The sequence below is a fragment of the Jaculus jaculus genome, chromosome 3, assembly GCF_020740685.1.
Source record: "Jaculus jaculus isolate mJacJac1 chromosome 3, mJacJac1.mat.Y.cur, whole genome shotgun sequence".
Taxonomy (NCBI): Eukaryota; Metazoa; Chordata; class Mammalia; order Rodentia; family Dipodidae; genus Jaculus; species Jaculus jaculus.
The window spans coordinates 176,492,308-176,516,382 of NC_059104.1; the positions used below are offsets into that span (position 1 = coordinate 176,492,308).

General features: G+C 47.2%; 1 protein-coding gene across 1 annotated transcript in view; it reads left to right on the forward strand.

Annotated features, from left to right (window-relative positions):
- The window catches only part of Swap70 (switching B cell complex subunit SWAP70), an 80,695-nt gene extending 56,900 nt beyond the window's left edge, over positions 1 to 23,795 (forward strand). Inside the window, exons 6-12 of the mRNA XM_004650873.3 lie at positions 293 to 401; positions 2,902 to 3,083; positions 11,757 to 11,864; positions 13,318 to 13,484; positions 19,400 to 19,598; positions 20,499 to 20,595; positions 21,550 to 23,795. Of these exons, the coding sequence (XP_004650930.1) occupies positions 293 to 401; positions 2,902 to 3,083; positions 11,757 to 11,864; positions 13,318 to 13,484; positions 19,400 to 19,598; positions 20,499 to 20,595; positions 21,550 to 21,656 (969 nt within the window). The 3' untranslated portion in view covers positions 21,657 to 23,795. The remainder of the gene's footprint in view (positions 1 to 292; positions 402 to 2,901; positions 3,084 to 11,756; positions 11,865 to 13,317; positions 13,485 to 19,399; positions 19,599 to 20,498; positions 20,596 to 21,549) is intronic.
- Positions 23,796 to 24,075: the final 280 nt, after the last annotated feature.

A 24,075-nucleotide genomic window follows, 5' to 3' on the forward strand; every position in this document is an offset into this window, starting at 1 on the left:
TATGTTACTACACCTACTTGAGTAATTTACTTGTAGCCAGTAACTTTGTGAAAAACTGTGATGTCCTCAAGAACATAAATTTAATTAATTATTATTATTTTTTTTTTTTGAGGTAGGGTCTTATTCTAGCCTAGGCTGACCTGGAATTCACTCTGTAGTCTCAGGGTGGCTTCAAACTCACAGCGGTCCTTCTACCTCTGCCTCCTGTGTGGGTGCTGGGATTAAAGGCGTACGCCACCATGCCCTGCAAGAATGTAAAATTAAAATAACTAATTATGTTTTTCTGTTTTAGTCTCTGCCTGACAAAGATGGAAAGAAATGTCTTTTTCTAATAAAATGCTGTGATAAGACCTTTGAAATCAGTGCTTCGGACAAGAAGAAGAAACAAGAGTGGATTCAAGGTAGGTGGTCATTGTTAATTGCTGCGAGAGTGGCCTTTCTGTGTCCAGATCCTGTGAAAGATGCTACCGTAATACCGTGTCCTTGCTGCCTGTAGCTGTTTCTCCTGACATAGTTGGTGAAAAAAAGCCAAGGTGAGTTCTCAGTTGCTTTGCCAATTTATTTCATATGAACTTGCTGGAACATTATAACTAGATTTTAGGTTTCACTGCTTTTGCCATTTAAAGAGTGTGGAATTTCCCCTTTTAAGGCCTTGAAATATATTAGAATGATCTTGAGTTTCTGTTCATATGTAAAACAGAAGAGTTTTGTTGTTGTTGTTGTTGTTGCTTTTTTAGTTTTCAAGGCAGGGCTCACTCTAGCCTAGGCTGACCTGGGAATCATATGGAGTCTCAGGGTAGCCTTGAACTCTTGGTGATCCTCTTACCTCTGCCTCCCGAGTACTGGGATTAAAGGCGTGCACCACCATGCCCAGCTTCAGAAGGGTAATTTTTGCATATTCAAAAGCTTTTCAAGTTTCATTGCTTCCACAAGAAATCAATAACTTTAGTAATAATCCTAAGAAAATAAACTTGAATCAGTAAACTTTTAAAACTTATTTTTACTTATGAGAGAGAGAGAGAATGGGTACGCCAGGGCCTCTAGCCACTGTAACGAACTCCAGACACATGCACCACCATGCCCATCTGCCTTCTGTGGGTTCTAAGGAATTAAACCTGGGTCCTCAGGCTTTGAAGGCAAGTACCTTAACTGCTAAGCCATCTCTCCAGCCTGAGTCAGTAGCTTGAAAACTAAAATATTACAACATTCCAAAATTAGTAAGAGAAACTCACGAGATTTAATTTTCATACTGATACTGAATTCTGAATATTATATTTTTTTAAAAATATTTTTATTATTTATTTATTTACAAGCAGAGAGAGGCAAAATGAGAGAGAGAAGTGGTGATGTATCTGGAGTTCAATTGCAATGGATGGAGGCCCTGTTGTACCAATTCTCTCTCTCTCATTAAAAAAGGAAGAAAAAACAAAGTGGAAGGTATATAAACATATTCATGTGCTTGAAATACCTCAGGGTTCTCTCTCTCTCTCTATCTGTCTTTCTCCCTGTGTCTGTCGCTCTCAAATAAATAAATAAAAAAATGAACAAAAAAAATTTAAAAAAAAAAGGGCTGGAGAGATGGCTTAGCGGTTAAGTGCTTGCCTATGAAGCCTCTGGACCCCGGTTCGAGGCTCGGTTCCCCAGGTCCCACGTTAGCCAGATGCACAAGGGGGCGCACGCGTCTGGAGTTCGTTTGCAGAGGCTGGAAGCCCTGGCGTGCCCATTCTCTCTCTCTCTCTATCTGTCTTTCTCCCTGTGTCTGTCGCTCTCAAATAAATAAATAAAAAATGAACAAAAAAAATTAAAAAAAAAAAAAAGAAATACCTCAGGGAACATGCAGAAGAAAGTGTTGGTTGTTATTGGGGCAGGAAATTCTGTCCATGGAGGTAGGAGCAGCAGAAAATGTTCTCTGAATTTCCTTCCATGCTTTTTGGATATAAACAATGTATAAGTCTTAGTCAAAAAATTAAATTTGAGCAGTTTGGAAAGACCAGGCGCTGGGTGTGATGATGCACGCCTTTAATCCCAGCACTCAGGGGGCTGAGGTAGGAGGATCACTGTGAGCCCAAGGCCAACATGAGCTACAGAGTAAGTTCCAGGTCAGCCTGGGCTAGAGTAAGACTCTGCCTCAAAAACAAACAAATGAATACCAAAAAAAAAAAAAAAAAAAAAAATCCAACAAAATCTGGGAAAGAAATCAGATTTTATATGAGAATTTATATGAGATAATACATGCATAGATGTAGGTCTTATATCCTTTATAAACACCAAGCATATTTTCAATAAATAGAAACTACTGTGATGTTATTTCAGGAAGGGAGCATAGAGAGAGATGATGTCATGGGCCCTTGCTGAGAGACAGACTCAATGTAGTCAGCTCCAGATCAGATTCCAGAAACTCTGACCCTCTGTCTTTGGTGTGTCCTATGTAGCATTTTGAGACATGTAGAGAAGAGAGAGGTGTACTGGCATATGCCTGTAGTCTTAACACTTGGGAGGCTGAGACCACTTTGTGCACCTGGGTTTTCGTAGGTTCTGGGGAATCGAACCCCAGCTTTCAGGCTTTGCAAGCAAGAACCTCTAACTGCTGAGCTATCTCTCCAGCCTCCATATGTTCTTAAAATGTGTGCAGTGCAGCCAGTGTTCCTGCTGAAGTGGCTTTGTAAGTGCAGCGTACAGTTGTGGAAGTGGAGGGGAAGGGGTTTGAGCCCTCGTATTCCGCATGTTGGAGAGGCAGCAACTGTTGCTGCAGAGGCCGGATGCTTGCTGGGGCCACCCCGCTCGCTGGCGCTATCACAGACTGCACTGGCGCTTGGAATCTCTCGCATGTTTTCCCTACTGTGCTGTTTATGTTATAGACATTTGAAGTGTATTTCCTGTCGTTGTCTCCTCCTTTCACAGCCATCCACTCTACCATCCATCTGCTGAAGCTGGGCAGCCCTCCACCACACAAGGAAGCCCGCCAGCGTCGCAAAGAACTCCGCAAGAAGCTGCTGGCGGAGCAGGAGGAGCTGGAGCGGCAGATGAAGGAGCTCCAGGCTGCCAATGAGAACAAGCAGCAGGAGCTGGAGACCGTGAGGAAGGTGGGTGTACGGGGGGTGTGCAAGGGGAAGGTGGGTGTGCAGGGGGAGCGTGGTTGTCTAGCTTTATGTAGGTACTGGGAATCCAAGCCGGGCAGACAAGCTATGCAAGTGCCTTTAACCACTAAGTCATCTCTAGCCCTCATTCTGTATTTTTAAATTTTTCTTTGGGTCTCACTCTAGCCCTGGCTGACCTGGAATTCACTATGTAGTCTCAGGGTGGCTTCGAACTCATGGCGATCCTTCCACTTCTGCCTCCCGAGTGCTGGGATTAAAGGTGTGCACCACCATGCCCAGCTCATTCTGTATTTTTTGAATGATTTTTTTAGGTGTGCTTAAATTCTTATTTCAGTCAGGGACAGAATACAGAGCAATTGCAGTGTCCCTAAAGAAGTCCCTTGTAAGCCAGGCATGGTGATGCACACCTTTAAGCCCAGCACACAGGAGGCAGAGGTAGGAGGATTGCTGTGAGTTCAAGGCCACCCTGAGGCTACATAGAGTGAGACCTTACCTCAAAAACAAACAAACAAAAAAAAAAGAAGCCCGTTGTGCTCTTCCTTGCTGTTCAGACTGTCCGCTCACCTGTAAGCCCTGGGAATGTGGGTCTCTTCTTAGTTCCTGAAAAGTATGCACTGACCTTACGGCTCTGCATCTAGTTTCAGGGCATCTATTTGGGGGATCTTTGCATATCTGTATAGAGGCAGTCTCCTTATGTTTTATAGCTGCATAATCTGTTGTATAGCTGTGCCATTACTTATTTAACCAGTCCCTTATTGATGGACATCTAGATTTTAAAAAATTTATTTATTTGCAAGCACAGACAGAGAATTGTCACACCAGGGCCTCTTGCACTGCAGATGAATACTAGATGCATGTGCCTCTTTGTGCATCTGGCTTTGTGTGGGCACTGGGGAATTGAACCCAGGTCGTTAGGATTTGCAGGCTAGTGCCTTAACCATTGGGCCATCTCTCCAACCCTAGATTGTTTTAATCATTTATTTTGAGGCAAGTCCAATAGACTGGCCTTTTTTTTTTTTTTTAAATGAGAGAGAGCAAGAGAGACAGAGAGTTAGTGTGCTAGGGCCTCCAGCCATTGCAGTCAAACTCCAGACATTTGAGTCACCTTCTGCTTGTGTGCAACCTTGCACATGTCACCTTGTGCGTCTGGCTTACATGGGATCTGGGGAGTGGAACGTGGGTCCTTAGGCTTCACAAGCAAGTGTCTTAACTGCTAAGCCATCTCTCAAGCCCTAATCATTTAAAAAAAATTTAATTATTTATTTGTGAGAGAGAGAAAGAGAATGGGCGCACTAGGGACTCTAACCACTGCATACAAACTCCAGATACATATACCACCTGTGCATCTGGCTTACGTGGGTACTGGGAATTGAACCAGAGTCCTGAGGTTTCACAGGCAAGCACCTTAACTGCTAAGTTATCTCTCTAGCCCTAATCATTTTTTTTCTTTTTTTTCCTTTCTATTTTTTTTATTGACAACTTCCATAATTGTAAACAATATCCCATGGTAATTCTCTCCCTCGCTCCACTTTCCCCTTTGAAACTCCACTCTCTATCGTGTTTATTTTAATAATCATGATCTTTTCCTCCTTTTGTGATGGTCTTGTGTAGGTAGTGTCAAGCACTGTAAGGTTATGGATATCCAGGTCATTTTGTGTCTGGGGGAGCACGTTGTAAGGGGTCCTACCCTTCCTTTGGCTCTTACATTCTTTCCACCACCTCTTCCACAATGGACCCTGAGCCTTGGAAGGTGTGATAGAGATATTTCAGTGCTGAGCACTCCTCTGTCACTTCTTCTCAGTACCATGGTGTCTTCTGAGTCATCCCAAGGTCACTGCCATCTGAAAAGAAAAGGTTCTCTACCAAAAGTGAGAGTAGCATTAATATATGAGTATGAACATTAAGAGAAGTGCTTACTGAGCTGTTTGGTGAGCATAGTATATACATTTAGCCAGACAGCAGCGACGTTACACCCTTAGGGCTTATGACTACCCATGTTGTAGGTTTTCAGTATCAGGGATGTATTCCCTCCATGGAGTGGACCTCTAGTCAAATTAGAGGGTGGTTGGTTTCCCCCATAACAGATATGCCACTGTTGTACCCATTGGCTCATTTGGCCTGGCTGGCCAAATTTAAGGCTTGCAATGTCCACTGTTGAGTATCTTCACTGGTGAGTTCTCTCTCTCCCATTGAACTGCATGTAGTGTGGCATTTTCCAGCTTTCTTTCAGCTAGTCTACATGGAGGAGGTTTTCAACTCAGCTCCAGCAGGATTTCTCAGTGGCCTTGCAGCTCAAGTATGTGGAGTTCTCAGCATTAGGGTCTTACCATCTATTCCTTCTGGGAAACCAAGGGCCTTGGAAATGGCCTGTATTGTTTTGGGGGCATTAGGGACCTCTCTGGCCAACAACTCACTGGAAGGTTTCCCATCCCTGGCACTGAAAATTTTCTAATTACAATCTATGGTTTCTGAGTGTTCCATTGTCCAAAAAAGTAGGTTTTCATGTGGCTTATTTATATCCTCTTAGATTTTGCCTAATCACTTATTTTTTTTCTTTTCACAATTTTTATTAACATTTTCCATGATTATAAAAAATACCCCATGGTAATACCCTCCCCCCGACACTTTCCCCTTTGAAATTCCATTCTCCATCATATTACCTCCCCATCTCAATCATTGTACTTACGTATATATAATACCAACCTAAGTACCCTCCTCCCTTCCTTTCTCTTCCCTTTTTAACTTACTGGCCTCTGCTACTAAGTATTTTCCTTCTCACGCAGAAGCCCAATCATCTGTAGCTAGGATCCACATATGAGGGAGAACATGTGGCGCTTGGCTTTCTGGGCCTGGGTTACCTCACTCCAGATCCATCCATTTTTCTGCAAATTTCATTACTTCATTTTTCTTTACCGCTGAGTAGAACTCCATTGTATAAATGTGCCACATCTTCATTATCCACTCATCAGTTGAGGGACATCTAGGCTGGTTCCATTTCCCGCAATAAACATGGTTGAGCACATACTTCTAAGGAAATGAGATGAGTCCTTAGGATATATGCCTAGGAGTGCTATAGCTGGGTCATATGGCAGATCAATCTTTAGCTGTTTTAGGAACCTCCACACTGATTTCCACAATGGCTGGGCCACATTGCATTCCCACCAGCAGTGTAGAAGGGTTCCTCTTTTTCCACTTCCCCACCAGCATTTATGATCATTTGTTTTCATGATGGCAGCCAATCTGACAGGAGTGAGATAGAATCTCAATGTAGTTTTAATCTGCATTTCCCTGATGACTAGTGACGTGGAACATTTTTTTAGATGCTTATATGCCATTCGTATTTCTTCCTTTGAGAATGCTCTATTTAGCTCCATAGCCCATCTTTATTTTTTGTTTTTGTTTTTTCGAGATAGGGTCTCACTCTAGCCCAGGCTGATCTAGAGTTCACTATGGAGTCTCAAGGTGACCTTGAACTCACGGCGATCCTCCTACCTCTGCCTCCCGATCCTCCTACCTCTGCCTCCCGAGTGCTGGGATTAAAGGCGTGCACCACCACACCCGGCCCATAGCCTATTTTTTGATTGGCTTGTTTGATTCCTTATTATTTAACTTTTTGAGCTCTTTGTATATCCTGGATATTAATCCTCTATCAGATATATAGCTAGTGAAGATTTTTTCCCATTCTGTAGGTTGCCTCTTTGCTTTTTTTCACTGTGTCCTTTGCAGTGCAAAATCTTTGTAATTTCATGAGGTCCCAGTGCTTATTTTTAATAGTGCTCTAGGAGTTACAAACTTGTACCACTTATTATTATTATTATTATTTTTTGATCTTGTGTGTGCATCCATGTGGCACCCATGTGCTCTCCTGTGGCAGCCAGAGCAGAATGTTGGGTATCTTACTCCATCACTGTTCCTCCTGTTCTTATTTGAGCCAGACTCTCTCACTGATTCTGGAGCTGTTTTTCTGCAGGCTCCCACAGTTCTTGTGTCTCTGCTGCCCTGCAGAATCGGGGTTACAGATGCACATGGCCACATTGAACTTCGCAGGCCTCATACTTGCACAGGAAGCGCTCCTAACCATTGAGCCGCCTCTCCGGGCAACACTCGTACCATCTTATACGTCCACACACACGCTCTGTAGTTCTGTGGAATAAACACACAGAAACAGGATTGCTTTGTCAGAGTGTGTGTACATCCTTAATCACGAGAGCCAGGCTGATGGCATAGCCACCATCTTGAATGGTGCGGCACTGGAGAAGAAAAGTGGCCTGGGGCTCGTCAGTGAAGTGCTCCCGACCCGAAATGTCATACCGCAGCCTCATGTGTAGTGTTTTGCAGGACCAGTCCCGGGCTTCTGGTGAGGTACCAGCTCTCTGGTTGGCTTGTGTTCCCCTGTGGTCAATCAACTTCTTTTACCACGTCATGACTTCTCTTCAGGACTGGCGAGGCGGGTCAGTGATTAAAGACACGAGCTTGCAAACCCTATTGGCCCAGGTGCAGTTCTGTAGCTATCCACATAAAGCTGGGCAGACATTTGCTTGCAGTAGCAAGAGATTCTGGGTACTCACACACACGCACACATGCACATGCACGCATGCACACACGCACACACACATACACACACACACACGCATGCACACAAAGAAGGGAATTTGTTTTCATTTTACCTTTCAACAGTTTTACTATGATATTTGTGGGTACCACTGTCTTCATTTTTTTTTAAATATTTTATTTATTTATTTGAGAGCGACAGAGACAGAGAGAAAGCTAGATAGAGGGAGAGAGAGAGAGAGAATGGGCGCGCCAGGGCTTCCAGCCTCTGCAAACGAACTCAAGACGCGTGCGCCCCCTTGTGCATCTGGCTAACGTGGGACCTGGGGAACCGAGCCTCGAACCGGGGTCCTTAGGCTTCACAGGCGAGCGCTTAACCGCTAAGCCATCTCTCCAGCCCCACTGTCTTCATTTTTAACCATTCAGAGTTCATTAACTTTTAAATATGTAGACTAATGTTTTCCATGAAGTTGGACACATTTTTAGTCTATTTATATAATAGTTTTCTGCCTTATTTTCTTTCCTTTCCCTGTATTTCCATTGTGGGGATGCTGATGTGCATAATGGTGCCTATATTTCTTTGAGGCTCTGTTCATTTTTCTTTTCTTTTTCTATTCTGACTACATAGTTTCTTTGTATCTCTTTTCAGTGGAGACTTCTTGTAGCTCAAATACACTGTTGAGTCTCTCTAATGAATTAAAAAATAATTTTTTGTGTGTGGTTTTTTGAGGTAGGGTCTCGCTGTAGCCCAGGCTGACCTGGAATTCACTATGTAGTCTCAGGGTGGCCTCTAACTCATGGCAAGCCTCCTACCTCTGCCTCCCGAGTTCTGGGATTAAAGGTGTGCTCCACCACACCCAGCTAAGACTGGACTATTTTTGTTTGTTTGTTTATTTTTGTTTTTCAAGGTAGGGTCTCACTCTAACGCAGGCTGACCTGGAATTCACTCTGTATTCTCAGGGTGGCCTCGAACTCAAGGCGATTCTCCTACCTCTGCCTCCCGAGTGCTGGGATTAAAGGCGTGTGCCACCACGCCCAGCTCTCTTGCTCGTGCAGACATTACTCCACTTTTTCCATCTGGATTTGCATGGGTACTGGGGAGTCAAACCCAGGCTGTCAGGCTTTGCAAGCAGGTGACTTTGACCAGGGAACAATCTCCCCAGCCCCTGTAATCAAGTTTTCATTTTATTTACTGGATATCTTCAAAATCTCCATTTTTTAAAAAAACCATTTCTGTCTTTTATTTACTTATTTATGAGTAAAAAAGAGGCACATAGAGAATGGGCACACCAGGGCCTCCAGCCACTGCAAACAAACTCCAGACGCATGCGCCACAATGTGTATCTCACTTATGTGGGTACTGGGCAATCGAACCTGGGTCCTTAGGCTTTGCAGGCAAGGGCCTGCACCACTAAGCCATCTCCGCAGCCTTCTTTGTCTCTTTATTAATACTCCTTTGATGGGATCTTCTTATTCCTTCCCTCACTTCTGAAGGCGTGGTTTCCTTTCATTCTCTTTTGATGTATGCTTGCATGCTTTGAAGCCTGGTAAATGCACCATCCGGCCGTCTTCAAAGCGTCTTCAAAGTGGGAAAAGCCTGCTTTTCCCACGAAGGGGTTACACTTCCTGTTTTCTTTGCCCATCTCAGGGTTTTCTCCTGAAAACTGGGTGCTTTGGAAGATAACATTTTGGAGCTGCTCTGGATCCTCATCCTGACACCTCTGCTTGTCTTGTCGTGACCTGGCTGAACCGTTCGCTGGACTCGTTCCAGGCTCCTCAGAGGCACAGCCATGGGTGCACACATGACCCTCTCTCTGGATGTATCTTCCTCTGCTTTTTGTTAAGCTGTCTGCCTTTGTTGGTGTTACCCCCAGCGGCTGGGGTTCACTAACTCCTGGCTGTTGCTCTGTGTTTCCTGCAAACCCTGGGGGCTAAATTGACCCACAGTCCGCTGTCATTTACTTTGAGGCCTGTGTGCATTCAGGGCCCCTCTCTGATCCTGCCACTGGAGGCCTCTGCTCAGCTGTGTCTTCCCTGGTTCTTTGTCAGACTTAGGCTAGTTGGATGGAGCCCCCAGCCTCCTCTTCATTCCTTACCCCCAAACTCTCCATTGTTTTCACTGTATCCTTAGGCTCTGGTGCAGTCCGGTTCGCATTGCTGGTGGAAATCACCCAACCAAGAGCAGCCTGTGGGAAAAAGAGGTTTATTTTGGCTTACAGGCTCGAGGGGAAGCTCCACGATGGCAGAGGAAAACGATAACATGAGCAAAGGGTGGACATCACCCCCTGGCCTACGTAAAGGTGGACCATAGCAACAGGAGAGTGTGCCAAACACCAGCAAGGGGAAACTGGCTATATAACACCTACAAGCCCGCCCCGAACAATACACTCCCTCCAGGAGATGTTAATTCCCAAATCTCCATCATCTGGGAAGCTAGCATTCAGAACACCTAAGTTTGTGGAGGACACCTGACTCAAACCACCACAGGCTTGTACATTCTCACACTTTCAAATAAAGTCAGAGGAGTGCTCAGCACTCAAACGTTTCTATCACACCTTCTAAGGCTCAGGGTCCTGTTGTGGAAGAGGTGACAAAGAATGTAAGAGCCAAAGGAAGGGTAGGACAGCTTACAATGTGCTCTCCCAGACACAAAATGGCCTGGATATCCATGGCCACGCAGTGCCAGACACTACCTACACAAGACCATCATAATAGGAGGACAAGATGATGACATCAAAATAAAAGAGACTGATTGAGAGGGAGAGGGGATATGATGGAGAGTGGAGTTGTGAAGGGGAATGCAGGTGGGAGGGAATTACCATGGTTTGTTGTATATAATTATGGAAGTCAATAAAAAGAGAGAGAGAAAAAAAGAAAAGCAATACTATGTCACTTCTTTGGGGAGAGCAGCAGTATCTGCCTTTATCTCTAGGCAAGGCCAGGCTTGGTGGTGCCCATCAATAATCCCAGCAATAAGGAGGCAGAAGCAGGAGGATTGCAAGTTCTAGTTCAGTCTGAGCTGCATAGTAAGACCTTGTCTCAGAAAACCAAAATGCGTCGAAGCAGCATTCTACCGCTCACTGTGGGGTTTCTGCCCCACAAGGTAGTTGGGATGGACACCTGCCTGCACTGTGAGGGGCTAGTGAAGAAAGGGAACCCCAGCCTTCCTGGCCTGGAAGAGATTCTGCCAAAAAGGCAGGGCAGGGTGAGAAATGGATGGCCCACCCTGCTGGGGTGCGAGTGTAGCCTGAGGCTGTTCTTGGTCTTGTCTGCCAGGAACAGAGCTTCCTTCTCATCGTGGCGAGGTGGGATGGCTTTGTGCCTTAATTGCTGTAGACTTTGAGGGTTCTACCTCAGATCTAGTAGATTTTGTTATTTTTAGGGTGGGCACTACTCACTTTGGGGTTGTGGCATGCTAGGCAAGCACTCCCACGCGGAGCTGCAGCCCAGCACGTTTTCTTAGATGAATGAATGCTGGCCTTGCTGCATGCCAGGCCCTTGGAGTGGCTTCCAGGGACTTTAAGTGTTTTTGTTTTTTTATAGAAAAATGACAGTTGTCAGTTAACGATTATTCAGCTAGGGGAAAAGGTCCATGGAGAGCCTTCCATTTTTCTGGAACATGAACTCTGTTAACAGATGGCTTGGTGGTTAAGGTGTTTGCCTGCAAAGCCAAAGGACCTCAGTTTGATACCCAAGGACCCATGTAAGCCAGATGCACAAGGGGCGCATGTGTCTAGAGTTCGTTTGCAGTGGCTGGAGGCCCTGGCACGCCCATTCTCTCTCTCCCTCTTTCTCTCTCTCTCTCAAAATAAATCAATAAAAATAAAGTTTTTAAAAAAATACTTGGCAGCCAGGCGTGGTGGCACATGCCTTTAATCCCAGCACTGTGGAGGCAGCGGTAGGTGGATCGCCATGAGTTCAAGGCCACCCTAAGATTACATAGTGAATTCCAGGTCAACCTGGGCTAGAGTGAGACCCTACCCCAAGAAAAAACAAAGAAAAACAAAACAGACAAAAGAATGCTTGGCTTCTCTGGTGTGTGTAGGTGGGTCTCTTCTCGTGCTGTAACGATCTCGCTTTCCTGGGGGTGGGTTTTGATTCGAGTAGAAACTGGAGGAAGCAGCCACGCGGGCAGCGGAAGAGGAGCAGAAGCGCCTGCAGACTCAAGTGGAGCTGCAGGCCAGGTTCAGCGTGGAGCTGGAGCGGGAGAAGCTGGTGAGGACTGCGGCCTGCGCCCCTGGAGCCAGCCTGGCCAGCAGAGGGGGCACCTGGGGGCTGCAGGGGCGCATCTTCTCACCTGCCTTTGCTGCCACTTGTCTGCTGGGAAAGTTCCGTGCTTGCTCATCCTCCCTCTGTCAAGCTCCTTCTGTTTACTAGGCACTGTGCCAGAGATGTCGAGATCCAGGACAGGAACCTTGTTTGTAAGACCTCCTAAGCAGAAACGAATGCAGCGGCGTGATAAAGCCTGCTAGCATGATGATCTGTCCCGCTTAGCTTTGCAGAGTCCTGCCATCCTAGGAGAACTGTTAATAATATCTCTTTCATTCTCCGAAGGCTTCTGGCTTGGAAAATAAAGGGTTTGCAAGGAAGTGAATATAGGTGTGATGACATTTCTCCTCTGTCATGTCCGAGCGAAGTCCTGGGAACATCTGATCTGCTTTGCTGTTCTGGGTAGCTCTGAGGCATCTCAGTGGCTCCCAAGATCCAGGTCACCGTGTGCTTAGCTGGTTATTGGGACGCAGTGAGTGGAGTGCCGAGTTTTGTCTCGACGTACCCACGACATCACCTTTTATCACCTGGCCGCTTAACTTCAGCTCCGAGCTCGCGTTGCAGATGGTGGGCGTGATGTAAGGAACAGCAACACCCTCAGAGCTGGAGACCTGGCCATTCTTCCTCCCTGCCCTCCCTGAGCACGGGCGTGCACTCCTGGAACAGGCATTATCCTGTGATCTCAGGATGCTCGTGAGGACAAAGCGAGCTAATGGTAGTGAAAATCGCTTATAAACTGCGGAGACACATGTTACAGTATTATATTTGAGATTTTCCTTCCTTCCTCCCTCCTTCCTTCCTTCCTTCCTTCCTTCTTTCCTTCCTTCTTTTCTTCCTTCCTTCCTTTCTTTTTTTATTCTTTCTTTTGGTATGTGGGACTGAACCCTGGACTTTCACATGCATGGCAAGTGTCAGTAAGCTTTATCCCCAACTCTTTCTTTTTATTTTTAAGACAAGGATAAAAAAAAATGGTTTGATCTGGAAAAGAAACCCCTAATGCTTATTGATACTGCTTGAACTCCCCTGGGGCTCAGGTGACTGGGGACAAGGGAGGAGGCAGGTGGGAGGAGGGAGAGCCCTGGGCAGTCTGCAGGCCGGGCCACCCTTCCCCTTTCTCTGACCAGTGAGCGAGGGGTCATTCCTTCCTCTTAGAGCAGGCTTGGCTTTGAGACAGGAAAGAATTTGAAGAGACATTCTGCTTTCTTGACTTGAATAACAATACAGAGCAGAAAGGACAGAAAATAACCCAGAGCAGGAAACTGTTTTTTCTTGGGCACTGGGCACACACGCTCACTTCCTCCACCTTTATTTAGTTTGGGGTTGGAGGTGGAGTGGGAGCCTTGCCCTAAGGGAGAACAACCTGCATTTAAGCGGCACCATGACCCTTTTGCACCTCCAGATCAGACAGCAGATGGAGGAGCAGGTGGCCCAGAAGTCCTCCGAGCTGGAGCAGTATCTGCAGCGAGTGCGTGAGCTGGAAGACATGTACCTCAAGCTGCAGGAGGCGCTGGAGGACGAGAGGCAGGCTCGGCAAGACGAAGAGATGGTGCGGAAGCTTCAGGCCAGGTGCCCGCCCAGCTCGCAGCACCCTTCACCTTGGCGCGGTCTGCTGGGGCACGATGGGCAGCGGTGGGGAGGGAGGGCTGTCAGCCCTGGCGCCGACTGTGTTGACATGTGCCAGCCCAGGGAACCCTTAGAGATTTGGCCACTCGGGTATTTCTTCTTATCTTGGGGCCCTCAACACCTTTGCCTGGGGAGCTGTTTGAGAGTCGTCTGGTAGGTGTGTGATGGGGGTGCCCTTACTTATGGTGTGGACTGTCCACCAGCGTGGAGGTGGTCATTCTCCACCCTAGAGAGGGCCAATCATGCAGACGCAGGGCTGCCTCCGGCCGCAGTACCATTCCTTCAGTAATCACTGCTTGAGATCCCAGTCTCAAAATAGGAATATGGCCGGGCGTGGCCTTTAATCGCAACGCCTGGGAGGCAGAGGTAGGAGGATCGCTGTGAGTTCAAGTCCACCCTGAGACTACATAGTGAATTCCAGGTGGGGAGAGAAAGAAGTCCCAGTTTTAACTGTTTTTGAAAGTAGTTTTATTTTATTTTATTTTATTTTATTTTATTTTATTTTATTTTATTTTATTTTATTTTATTTTATTTTATTTTATTTATATATTTGGGGGCCGGGGAGAAAGAGGCAGAGAGAGAATGGGTGCACCAGGGCCTCTAGTCACTATAAACATACTTCAGACACATGTGTCACCTTGTGCATCTGGCTTACATGGGTACTGGGGAGTTGAACCTGGGTCCTCAGGCTTCTCAGGCAAATGCCTTAACCGCCAAGGCATTTCTCCAGCCCTGAAAGAAGTTCCCTCTCTCATCTCACGGCCTTTAAAATCAGGTTTACAGTTTATGATAGTCATGTTCTCGGGGAAGAATTGTGCTTGAGCCTTCAGAGTAGCAAGGGGGGCAAAGGGCAGACCCCAGAGAGCAGATGTGAGCTTCCCTCTTCCCACTTTACCCGCTGTCGCCTTTGATTTCTCTAGATGCTGCATCCGAGGCAGTGCTGGTCAGCGCTGGGCGCCTGGGCCTTGAGCTGTAAGGCACGTTCGAAGGGAACTGGGAGGGTATTTTTGTTGCCGTTCCCCGTGTGGAGAGAGAAGAAGCAGGGTATACTTTTCCAAAAGTAACTTCAAAAGTAAATTGATTTTGCTTCGAAACCTTGATTCTGTTAAGAGAAAATTGTCTTCTGAATAAAAAAATACATGCTTGGCATATTTACTGGCATTTATAGTTGCCATGGGCATGTGTTCCTTGTGCCATGGTGTTAGCCGGGTACCTGGAGCCACGGCAGTGCTGTGGCAGTATCGTTAAGCAGAAGATGTATTGCAGGGAATGTGGGAGTCCCGTGTCACTCCCACAGACTGGCATTCTGTTTTTTTTAAATACATTTTTATTTCTATATATTTATTTGACCGGAGGGGTGGGAGGAGGAGCGGGAGAGGGAGAGAATGGGTGCTCCAGGGCCTCTAGGTGCTGCAAATGAACTCCTGATGCATGTGTCCCCTTGTGCATCTGGCTTACGTGGATCATGGGAAATCGAACCTGGGTCCCTTGGCTTTGCAGGCAAGTGCCTTAACCACTAAGCCATCCCCAGAGTGTGGCATTGTAACTGACATCAGGCATTTTTGAGCCACTTGATAATTTGTTTTGTGCTGAGCGTTCATAGATGACTCATGTACAGAACTCAGAGGTCAGACATCACGCATCTCTACTTTTTTTTTTTTTTTTGAGGTAGGGTCTCGTTCTAGCCTAGGCTGACCTGGAATTAGTCTCGAGCTGGCCTCAAACTCATAGCAGTCCTCCTACCCCGGCCTCCTCATTGCTAGGATTAAAGGAGTACAACACCGTGCCTGGTGCATCTCTGCAGTTTTGAGGGTCACATTGATGTTAACACAGCAGAGAGACTGGGTCACAGAAAGCCAGATAACTCCAGAAAGTACCAGGCGTTTAGTGTTTATGGAAGGGAGTAAAACTGATTTTTTTTTTCATGGTATTGAGGACTTACATGATACATTGAAATGGGAAAATTTTTGGATAATTGAAGCCAGTAGTTTTATTTTTATTTATTTGAGAGAGAGACTGAGAGAGAAAGTGTGTGGTGTGGAGAGAGAGAGAGAGAGAGAGAGAGAGAGAGAGAGAGAGAGAGAGAGAGAGAAAGTGTGCACCAGGGCCTCCAGCTGCTGCAAACAAACTCCAGGTGCATGCACCGCCTTGTTCATCAGGCTTAAGTGGGTTCTGGGGAATTGAACCTGGGTCCTTTGGTTTTGCAGGCAAGCGCCTTAGCCTCTAAGGCTTCTCTCTATCCCTGAAGCCAGTAGTTTTTACCTATAGTATATGTGTGTATTAGAGTTGCTTTCAGAGGTTTTTAAAAATATACCTGTGAGTCTCGCCCTAGATTTACTGAGTCAAGCTATCTGTGAATACAAGCCAGGCACAGGTATTATTATTTTAAAAGCTTGGGCTATTTTGTATATAAATAGTAAAAGTGTTTTCAGACTTTTTTTGTTTCTGAGGCAAGTCGCCATGCCTGGCTCAAACTCTGAATACAAATGCAGCGACTATATGTTGCTCTGGTCCAGTAAGCTGAAAGTACTGAGCAACAACTTCTACTTTTTCTCAGTTGTACAAAGGCTGTTTTATGAATGTAATTATTTTAGTCTACATTTTCTTCTTAGTTTTCAGACCTCCAGTAGACAAATTTGTGCCATCTAGTGGTCATTTTTAAGTGAGGCAAGTCCCTGAAGGCTGGGTCTAATGTCATATTGTCAAAGGAGGCTTGCTCCTCACTCTTTGGATGGGCTTGGGCACAAAAAACAAGGACGTTGCTATGGAGCTGACCGCAGAGTTGGACTAGAAACACTGACACCTTAAAGGAAACAACCTTAGACCCAGGGTACATGTAAAAAGCTTAAGGAAAAAAAAGACCCTTTACTTTATTTATTGACAATTATATATACTGTATTTTATCACATTCACCCCCATTTCCCTGTCTCACCCCCTCCCACTCCTGCTGAACCTTTTCTTCTTCCAGCTAGTCCTCCGGTACTTGCAGGGTCTCACTCTGTAGCCCAGACCAGCCTCAAACTTGTGATCTTCCTGTGTTGTCCTTCCCTAAAACAATGGCAAGTTGTTCTTGGCAGTTTATAGTCTCAGAAATGGTTTATGTGGGACTGGGGACTGAACCCAGGCCTTCATACATGCTAGGCCGCCGGAGCTGGATCGCCAGTGCCCTGACCAAGGAACTTTTTCTTTCACCTGCAATTCACTATGTAGTCCAAGGCTGGCCTTAACTCATAGTGATCCCCTTACCTCTGCCTCCAAAGTGCTGGGATTACGGCGTGGCTGGTGCGCTGGTTTTTGAATGGATGAATGGATGGATCCAAGTTGTATCTACAAGGCCACACGACACTAGTCTCTTCTACCTGATATAATACCTTGCTTGTGTTTGAAGGGATTGCATTCAGGAGTGAGGTGCTGCTTTAACTCCTGTCTGTGGAACTTTCTGGCTTTAACTTTTGGGAAGTACCTCACTGTGTTGCACCTTTAGTTCCTTATGTCTGTACAGTCAGGGCGATCGCCAGCTCTAGGCCTGTGAAGATGAGTGAGATATTATTGTGGACATAGTGTTTAGCATCATGTCTGTCCCTTGGTAGTCACTCCATCTGTATTTTTCTAACCTCGTTTGCAGATGGGGAAGATATATATAGAATGTCAAGTAAGCATTAAAAAAAAGATGTTGCCAGGCAGAAGTGACAGTTTTAGAGGAAGCAGAGCCTTTACAATATCAAAAGAGTAAGTTTGGGCTCCAGGAGACTTGGCTTAATAGCAGCTCATTTGAAAGGAGCCAGAGTTTCACTTCCCTCCTAGGCAGCTACCGAGTGTGGTGCGCTCGTGTGCGGAGTCAGACCCGCGCTCTCATAATACGAGCTGTCGTTGACTCGGTACTTGCCATGCGGTAGGCAGAGGTACCTTGCCCACATCACTTCCTTCAACAGCTGAGGGAAGGCATAGTTTTTGTGGGGTCTTTCCCCGTCTTGTAGATGGGACTCTGCTGTGTTGCCCAGGCTGGCCTTGAACACCTCTTGCGTCAGCGTCTTGAGTGCTGGGACTACGGGCTTGCCCGTGCACTTGGCATATTTCTCCCCCCACAGACGAGGAAGCCGAGACACAAAGAGACTGAGGCACTGAGGTCTGTAGTCAGGGGTTTGTTTGCAAACCACAGAAACTGACTTGGATCGGCTAAGGCAATGACATGGTTTATGGGAGTGTTCGTAAATAGCTCTCTAATTCAGAGGAGAGGCAAGCGGCCAGGCCATGAGCAGTGTCTGCAGCCAGGAGGGGATGAGCCCTGGGGACATGCCACTGCAGCTGCATTGTCCTGCTGCCACCAGCAAGATGATTACCTGAGTTAGAATTCGAGGAGGGACCCCTGCTCAGCCAAGCTCAGCTCTTTTTTCTTTCTTTCTTTTCTTTTCTTTTTTTTTTTTTAAAAATATTTACTTATTTGTTTACTTGAGAGAGAGAGAGAGAGGGGGAGGGAGGGAAAGAGGCAGATTAGATAGAGAATGGGTATGCCAGGGTCTCTAGCCACTGCAAATGAACTCCAGATACCTGTGCCACCTTTTATATCTGGTTTTACGTGGGTATTGGGGGAATCGAACCTGAGTCCTTTGCCAGTAAGCACCTTAACTGCTAGAGCATCTCTGCAGCGGAGGCAGGTGTCTGCTTGGTGGCACTATACTTGAAGACGGGCTTCACCTCCCATGACTCCTACTGTGCATGCGGATTGTCTGACCATGTGAAGGGGGTTCAGGCGCTGGGCAGCCTGGCCACAACTCACGTCCTCTCCCCCTCCATAGTGCCAGAGTGAATGACAGGTCCTTCCGGTCTCCAGTTGCCAAGTCACCTCAAGGGTGCATAGAACATGTTGGGAGCGGGGGAATAAACGGCATTGCAGCTGTGGGTCTGAGCTCCGTGGTGGGCGTGGTATCCAGGGGACTCGGAGGAGCCAGAGCAGGTTTCTGGACTCTGAGTCTGGCTGGTGGACTGTTGTAAAAGGGCGGGTGCTGGAGGGCATCGCGGTTATCTGACATGTGACTCCTTCGTGTGGCTCCTTACTGGACCTGTACCTGGGCCAGGCTTGGCATCTGGCCACACCGTCTGCACCTCCAGGGCAGGTTTGGGCTGTGCGCTGGTTTATTTATCTAAAGAGCCAGATAATGTCAACGAGGCAGTCTGTTAACACTTGGCGGTCCCACACAGCTGAGGGGAAATCCACTGTGAGCTGTGTGGCGCCCTTGCGATCACTATACTTTCCACATGCTTCAGTGGGGGGGCTGAGACCTCCCAGGGTTGTTGGGGCCCAGCCAAGGAGATAAAGGGCCTGGCATATAGTCATTGTTCAGTGAACAGCATCTGCTAGTCTCCCCGTGATAGCTCTTTCTCCCTTCATCTTCATTACTTTAATTATCAGCTTTTCCCTGGTAATAGGTTTTTGTTAGATGACGAGATGTCTTCATGTTGTAGCGACCAGACAGATTTTGACCTGGCCCCACCACCTGGCAGGTGGATGGCTAAGTTTTTGCCTCACTTTCCTCATCCCCCATGTGAATATAGTCAGAGCACTTAAGTACATGCCGGGGACTCATGGAGCGAACACCTGACTGTCAGCCGGTGCCCAGCCCACAGTCAGGCTTGCCTAAATGTTATATTTCTTTCCTTTTCTCTTTACGGACAGAGCTTAGAGCAGGATACGTGGGCTGCTTGCCAGCTTTCCGGATAGGTGCTTCTCTGGCTCCCACTGCCCTCCCTGTAAAATGAGAGGTGCATTTGAAGACAGAATTCCCCTCTCTGACATGCATACCCGTCAGAGCCTGCTGTGGTGTGAGGCAGGACATGACCGAGTCTCCTCCCCGTTGCAGGTTGTTGGAGGAGGAGTCTTCCAAGAGGGCGGAGCTGGAAAAGTGGCACTTGGAGCAGCAGCAGGCCATTCAGACCACCGAGGCAGAGAAGCAGGAGCTGGAGCAGCAGCGCGTCGTGAAGGAGCGGGCCCTGCAGGAGGCCATGGCGCAGCTGGCGCAGCTGGAGCGCGAGCGGAGGCAGGCCCTGGAGCAGTATGAGGTGTCCCGACTCGGCCCTGCGCTCGCCTGCGTGGCTGCTTATCGACAGCGTTCTGTAGGGCCAGGGCCGCCGTTCAGTAGCTCCGTGGTAGAGGGCATGCTAAGCACACACGAGGCCTTGGCTTCCGTCCCCAGCCTTGCAAAAACCAAACCAAAGACAAAAAAAACCCAAAAACCCCAAACCTCACGTTGTTGAGTAACAGAATATTTGCTTAGCTGTCAGCGTGTTCTACAGGAAGGATGTTATTTAGTGTAGGGAAGAAAGAGGAAGATTTTAAAGAGCATGAGGTCTGTCTGTCTGTCCACCAGTCAGGAGACAGGAAGCGCACGGGAATGTGAACAGACGGTTCTCTGCCAAGCTGCAGAATGAATTCCAAGGACGCAGGGGAGGCTCACACCTGTAGGAGGTCGCTTGCTCCCGACCCCTCCCCCCTCAGTGTGGTGACTCAGACCTCCTTGGAAGGGCGCATGGTGGCAGAGAGGCGGCTGAGGTGTGAGGCTGGCACAAGTCTCTGGGTGCTGACAGACACAGTCTCCTTGGGCACCATGGTGTCCCCCGGAGAGAGCACGTACGTGTGCTCAGTGTCTGCTCCTGACAAGGTTGGCGATGCCAGCTGGTTAGAGAGAGATTCATCCAGTAGCGTAGGTGGGTCAGTGAAGGGTGGGTTTGGGGAGGCTAGGCCCCAAGGATCATAGCCCCCCATGAACACGGTGAGAGTCGCTTTGGGATCAAAGGGCCCGGCTTCCAGCCCAGCACTGCCGCGTCGTCCCTAGCACACCGCTCAACCCTGTGAGCCTGGGCTTCGGTGACGTCGTGGTGACAGGGCTCCGGCTTGTTGAGGGGCGTCCAGTACGGGGCTCGTCCTTGCTGTTTTGTTCTGAAACTGTCCCTTTGTCCTAGGGAGTTAAAAAGAAGCTGGAGATGGCAGCTAATACGACCAAGAGCTGGAAGGACAAAGTGGCCCACCATGAGGGGCTGATACGGTTGATAGAGCCAGGTAATATGAACCAAGCATGTCTTTATCTTCTGTTGTATTGTGTATTTGAATTGTACTCAGGCAGAGCCATGGAGGGTCACTTTCTCTATTATGTAAGAGCACCAGGTGTGCATCTTGCAGTCCCTTTAGTTTGTGTGCTTCCCACCCTCCCCCCACCCCCCGCCAAGGTAAGGTCTCTCTGTAGCCTAGGCTGACCTGGAATTCACTGTGTAGTCTCAAGAAGGCCTTGAACTCACAGAGATCCTCCCGCCTCTGCCTCCCGAGTGCTGGGATTAAAGACGTGCGCCACCACGCCCGGCTTTGTTTTGTGTTTTTGAGGTAGGATTTCACTCTAGCTCAGGCTGACCTGGAATTCATTTTGTAGTCTCAGGGTGGCCTTGAACTCTTGAAGATCCTCCTACCTCTACCTCCGAAGTGCTGGGATTAAAGGCGTGCGCCACCATGCCCAACTTTTTTGGGTGTTTTTAAAAAAATTAATTTATTTGAGAGAAGAAAGAGAAAGAGGCAGACAGAAAGAGAGTGAATATGGGTGTGCCAGGGCTTCCACGAACTCCAATTGCATGCCCCTTAGTGCATCTGGCTTTATGTGGGTACTGGGGAATCAAATTCTGATCCTTGGGCTTTGCAGGTAAGTGCCTTAACCTCTGAACCATCTCTACAGCCTAGGGTATTATGATGATGATGATGATGATGATGATGATGATGATTATTGAGGTAGGGTCTCACTCTAGCCCAGGCTGACCTGGAATTCACTATGTAGTCTCAGGGTTGCCTCGAACTCATGGCAATCCTCCTACCTCTGCCTCCCGAGTGCTGGGATTAAAGGTGTGCGCCACCATGCCTGGCTGCCCAGGGTATTCTAGGAGTAGAAAGGTTTATGTGTTCATCATGGAGAGATGATGGGTGGTTGGAGGGTGTAAGGCTTTCCTCACTGAACGCATGCCTGTCGCGTAGGTTCAAAGAACCCTCACCTGATCACTAACTGGGGGCCTGCAGCGTTCACCCAGGCAGAGCTGGAGGAGAGAGAGAAGAACTGGAAAGAAAAAAAGACCACGGAGTGACTGCGCATGCGCGCAGAAGTCCTCTAAATCACCTTGTCGCTACCGCCGAGAGCTTTGTGCCCAGGACAAAAGAAACTAGCTTTGCTGTTCTAGCTCTTCGTCTCTCACGTGCCGGTGGGGTCCGTGTGTTGCTTCCTGCAAATCAGGACCATTCCTGAAGAGAGAGACGTCCGCCTTTCCTGCTGAACGCCACATCCTGCTCAGCACTTGCAGACCGGATCTATGCGGATCCCTGGGTCCTCTCTGCAGGGCCGGTCAGCTTGCCCACCAGTGCCAGGTGACTTGGCAGGCCTTCACTGTTGGTGCTCTGATGGCGAGTCATGAAGTCTCTGTCATCTCCTGGATGCCCTTCTAGAGTAATCTGGTGGGTGAGGTTTCCCAGCTTGCTTTCTCTGACCATCATTCACACCTTCCTGTTTCCTTCACCCTCGCCTCAAAGCAAAGCATCCCCCTGGCCCATGCCCTCAACCTCATTCTGCCCTGGCTGCCTGGCAAAGCCGTGTGCTTCCCCTCATGCACCATCTGGTGAAAGGTAGGGAGGCTCAGTGGAAGTAACCATCGACTGGGTGCTTCATGACCAGATCGCACGCACACCGACGACAGAGGCTGACCGTATGTGGCTGGTTGGATGTGAAGTGTCCCGAGGATGTTGGCATTCGCCAGGGTGCTGTGGTCACTGTCATCAGGAGGACAGCTTTTCTGTTTCCCTTCCTCCATGGGTGAAGTGGAGGAGGCGTCCAGGAAAGGAACTGTAATAGGGAAGCTGGGATCTGTGCATCTCATTCGAGCCAAGTATTGAGGAAGGGTTTCGTATATAATCTGATTTTGATTGGAGATAGTATTTATGAAGTTAAGCCTTCCCTCACTGCAAGTAATTTATAAGCAGCTGAACTCCATCGGCAGCCATGATATTTAATATTGTACAGAAGTGTAAGGGTAATTTAGGTGTTACAGAAAAGGCAGAACTGAGTAGAGTGGTTAGAGTCTCATGTGTTTTCACTGTACTGCTGGCCTCAGAGCAGTGAGGAAGCCCATTCAAAAAGACCCATCTAGAGTGTGCGATTTTAGAGATTTCAGAGTATTTATTTACATGATGGGAAACTGGAATATAACTCCATGAATCTTGATCTTTTATGACTGGAAAACATTTGCCAACGAAATAGCCTTTGGAAATTAAAGTGTTGGACTGTTTAATAATACAGGTGTAACTTTATTTAATGATCTCTTAGAGTTGCCTTTATAAAGCATTGGTTTTTATCTACAATATCCTTGTAGTGAGTCTTTTAAATCTCAGAGCTCATGTTAGTGTTGGTTTCTGTCTGGCCACTTACCAGTGCTTTTGGCAGTGGACAGGTGTGTTAGACCAGTGAGGAACAGGACCTTTGCCGTGGTTGAATTGTGTCACAGGGGATTCCTTAACAGAGAACAGAGAACGAGACTGTAGAAAGAAGCATGAGGTGGGAGAAGTAAGGTCCATTAGCCCATGGTGGGGTGGGGTGGCGGTGGACTGTGCCATTTTCTGCCATGTGGATCCTCCCTCCTTAAATCTAGCCTTTCCACTACTCACTGGAAACATGGCCTGGGGCTTCTGTGTACCGTACTGTCTGGCCCGGGTCATCAGCCTGAAGACCATCTGCCCCCACGTCACATGGTAATGTGTCTAGGCAGAAGGTGTGCATGTCATGTGCAGTGCTGTTCACTTACACATTGGCTTCAGTGGTACTGTGCCCCAAAAGCAAGCATCTTAAAACCATGGCTGTAGAAGACAGCATAGAGGTGAACCCCATCTGGGGTGATGCTAGTTGAATCCCCCCTAATAGTTAAAGCGGTTTCAGCTGTCCAAGTGCCTTCAGACCCTTTGGTTTTCCATTTGTAATTACTGTACAGAAATTTTCAGGAATGTTTGAATGTTTGTCATAATCAGCCCTTTTCCATACTAAGAATAGGATTACCTATGGGAATTATGCATGAAAAGTGTTTTAAAAATCTGGCTTTTTGTGATTTGCTATATTGAGAGGGAACAAAATATTTATAATTTTCAGGCGTTCTTACCTTTGCATTGTACAATGTAATATGCTCAAATTTCTTAATTTTTTGCTAAATTTTCTAAGATACATTAAAGTGTTTTATATGTTTTTTGTCCTTTTTTTTTTTTTTTTTTTAGTAAAATGGACTCAATAAGAAAATTAAATGTACCAGAACCTCCTGCATTATAGACCGTCTGGTTTAATAAAACAGTGGAGCAGAGTTTGTGTGTGTGTGTGTGTGTGTGTGTGCGCGCGTGTGTGCATGCTTACACATGATGACGTGCACATTGGCTTAGGGGCACTTCCCGACAACACTGGGTTTGGAGTCGAGACCCCAAGAAGTTAGCAGTGGCCTCATGTTTGGTGTTTGAGTCGCGGATGTGGAAACCTCA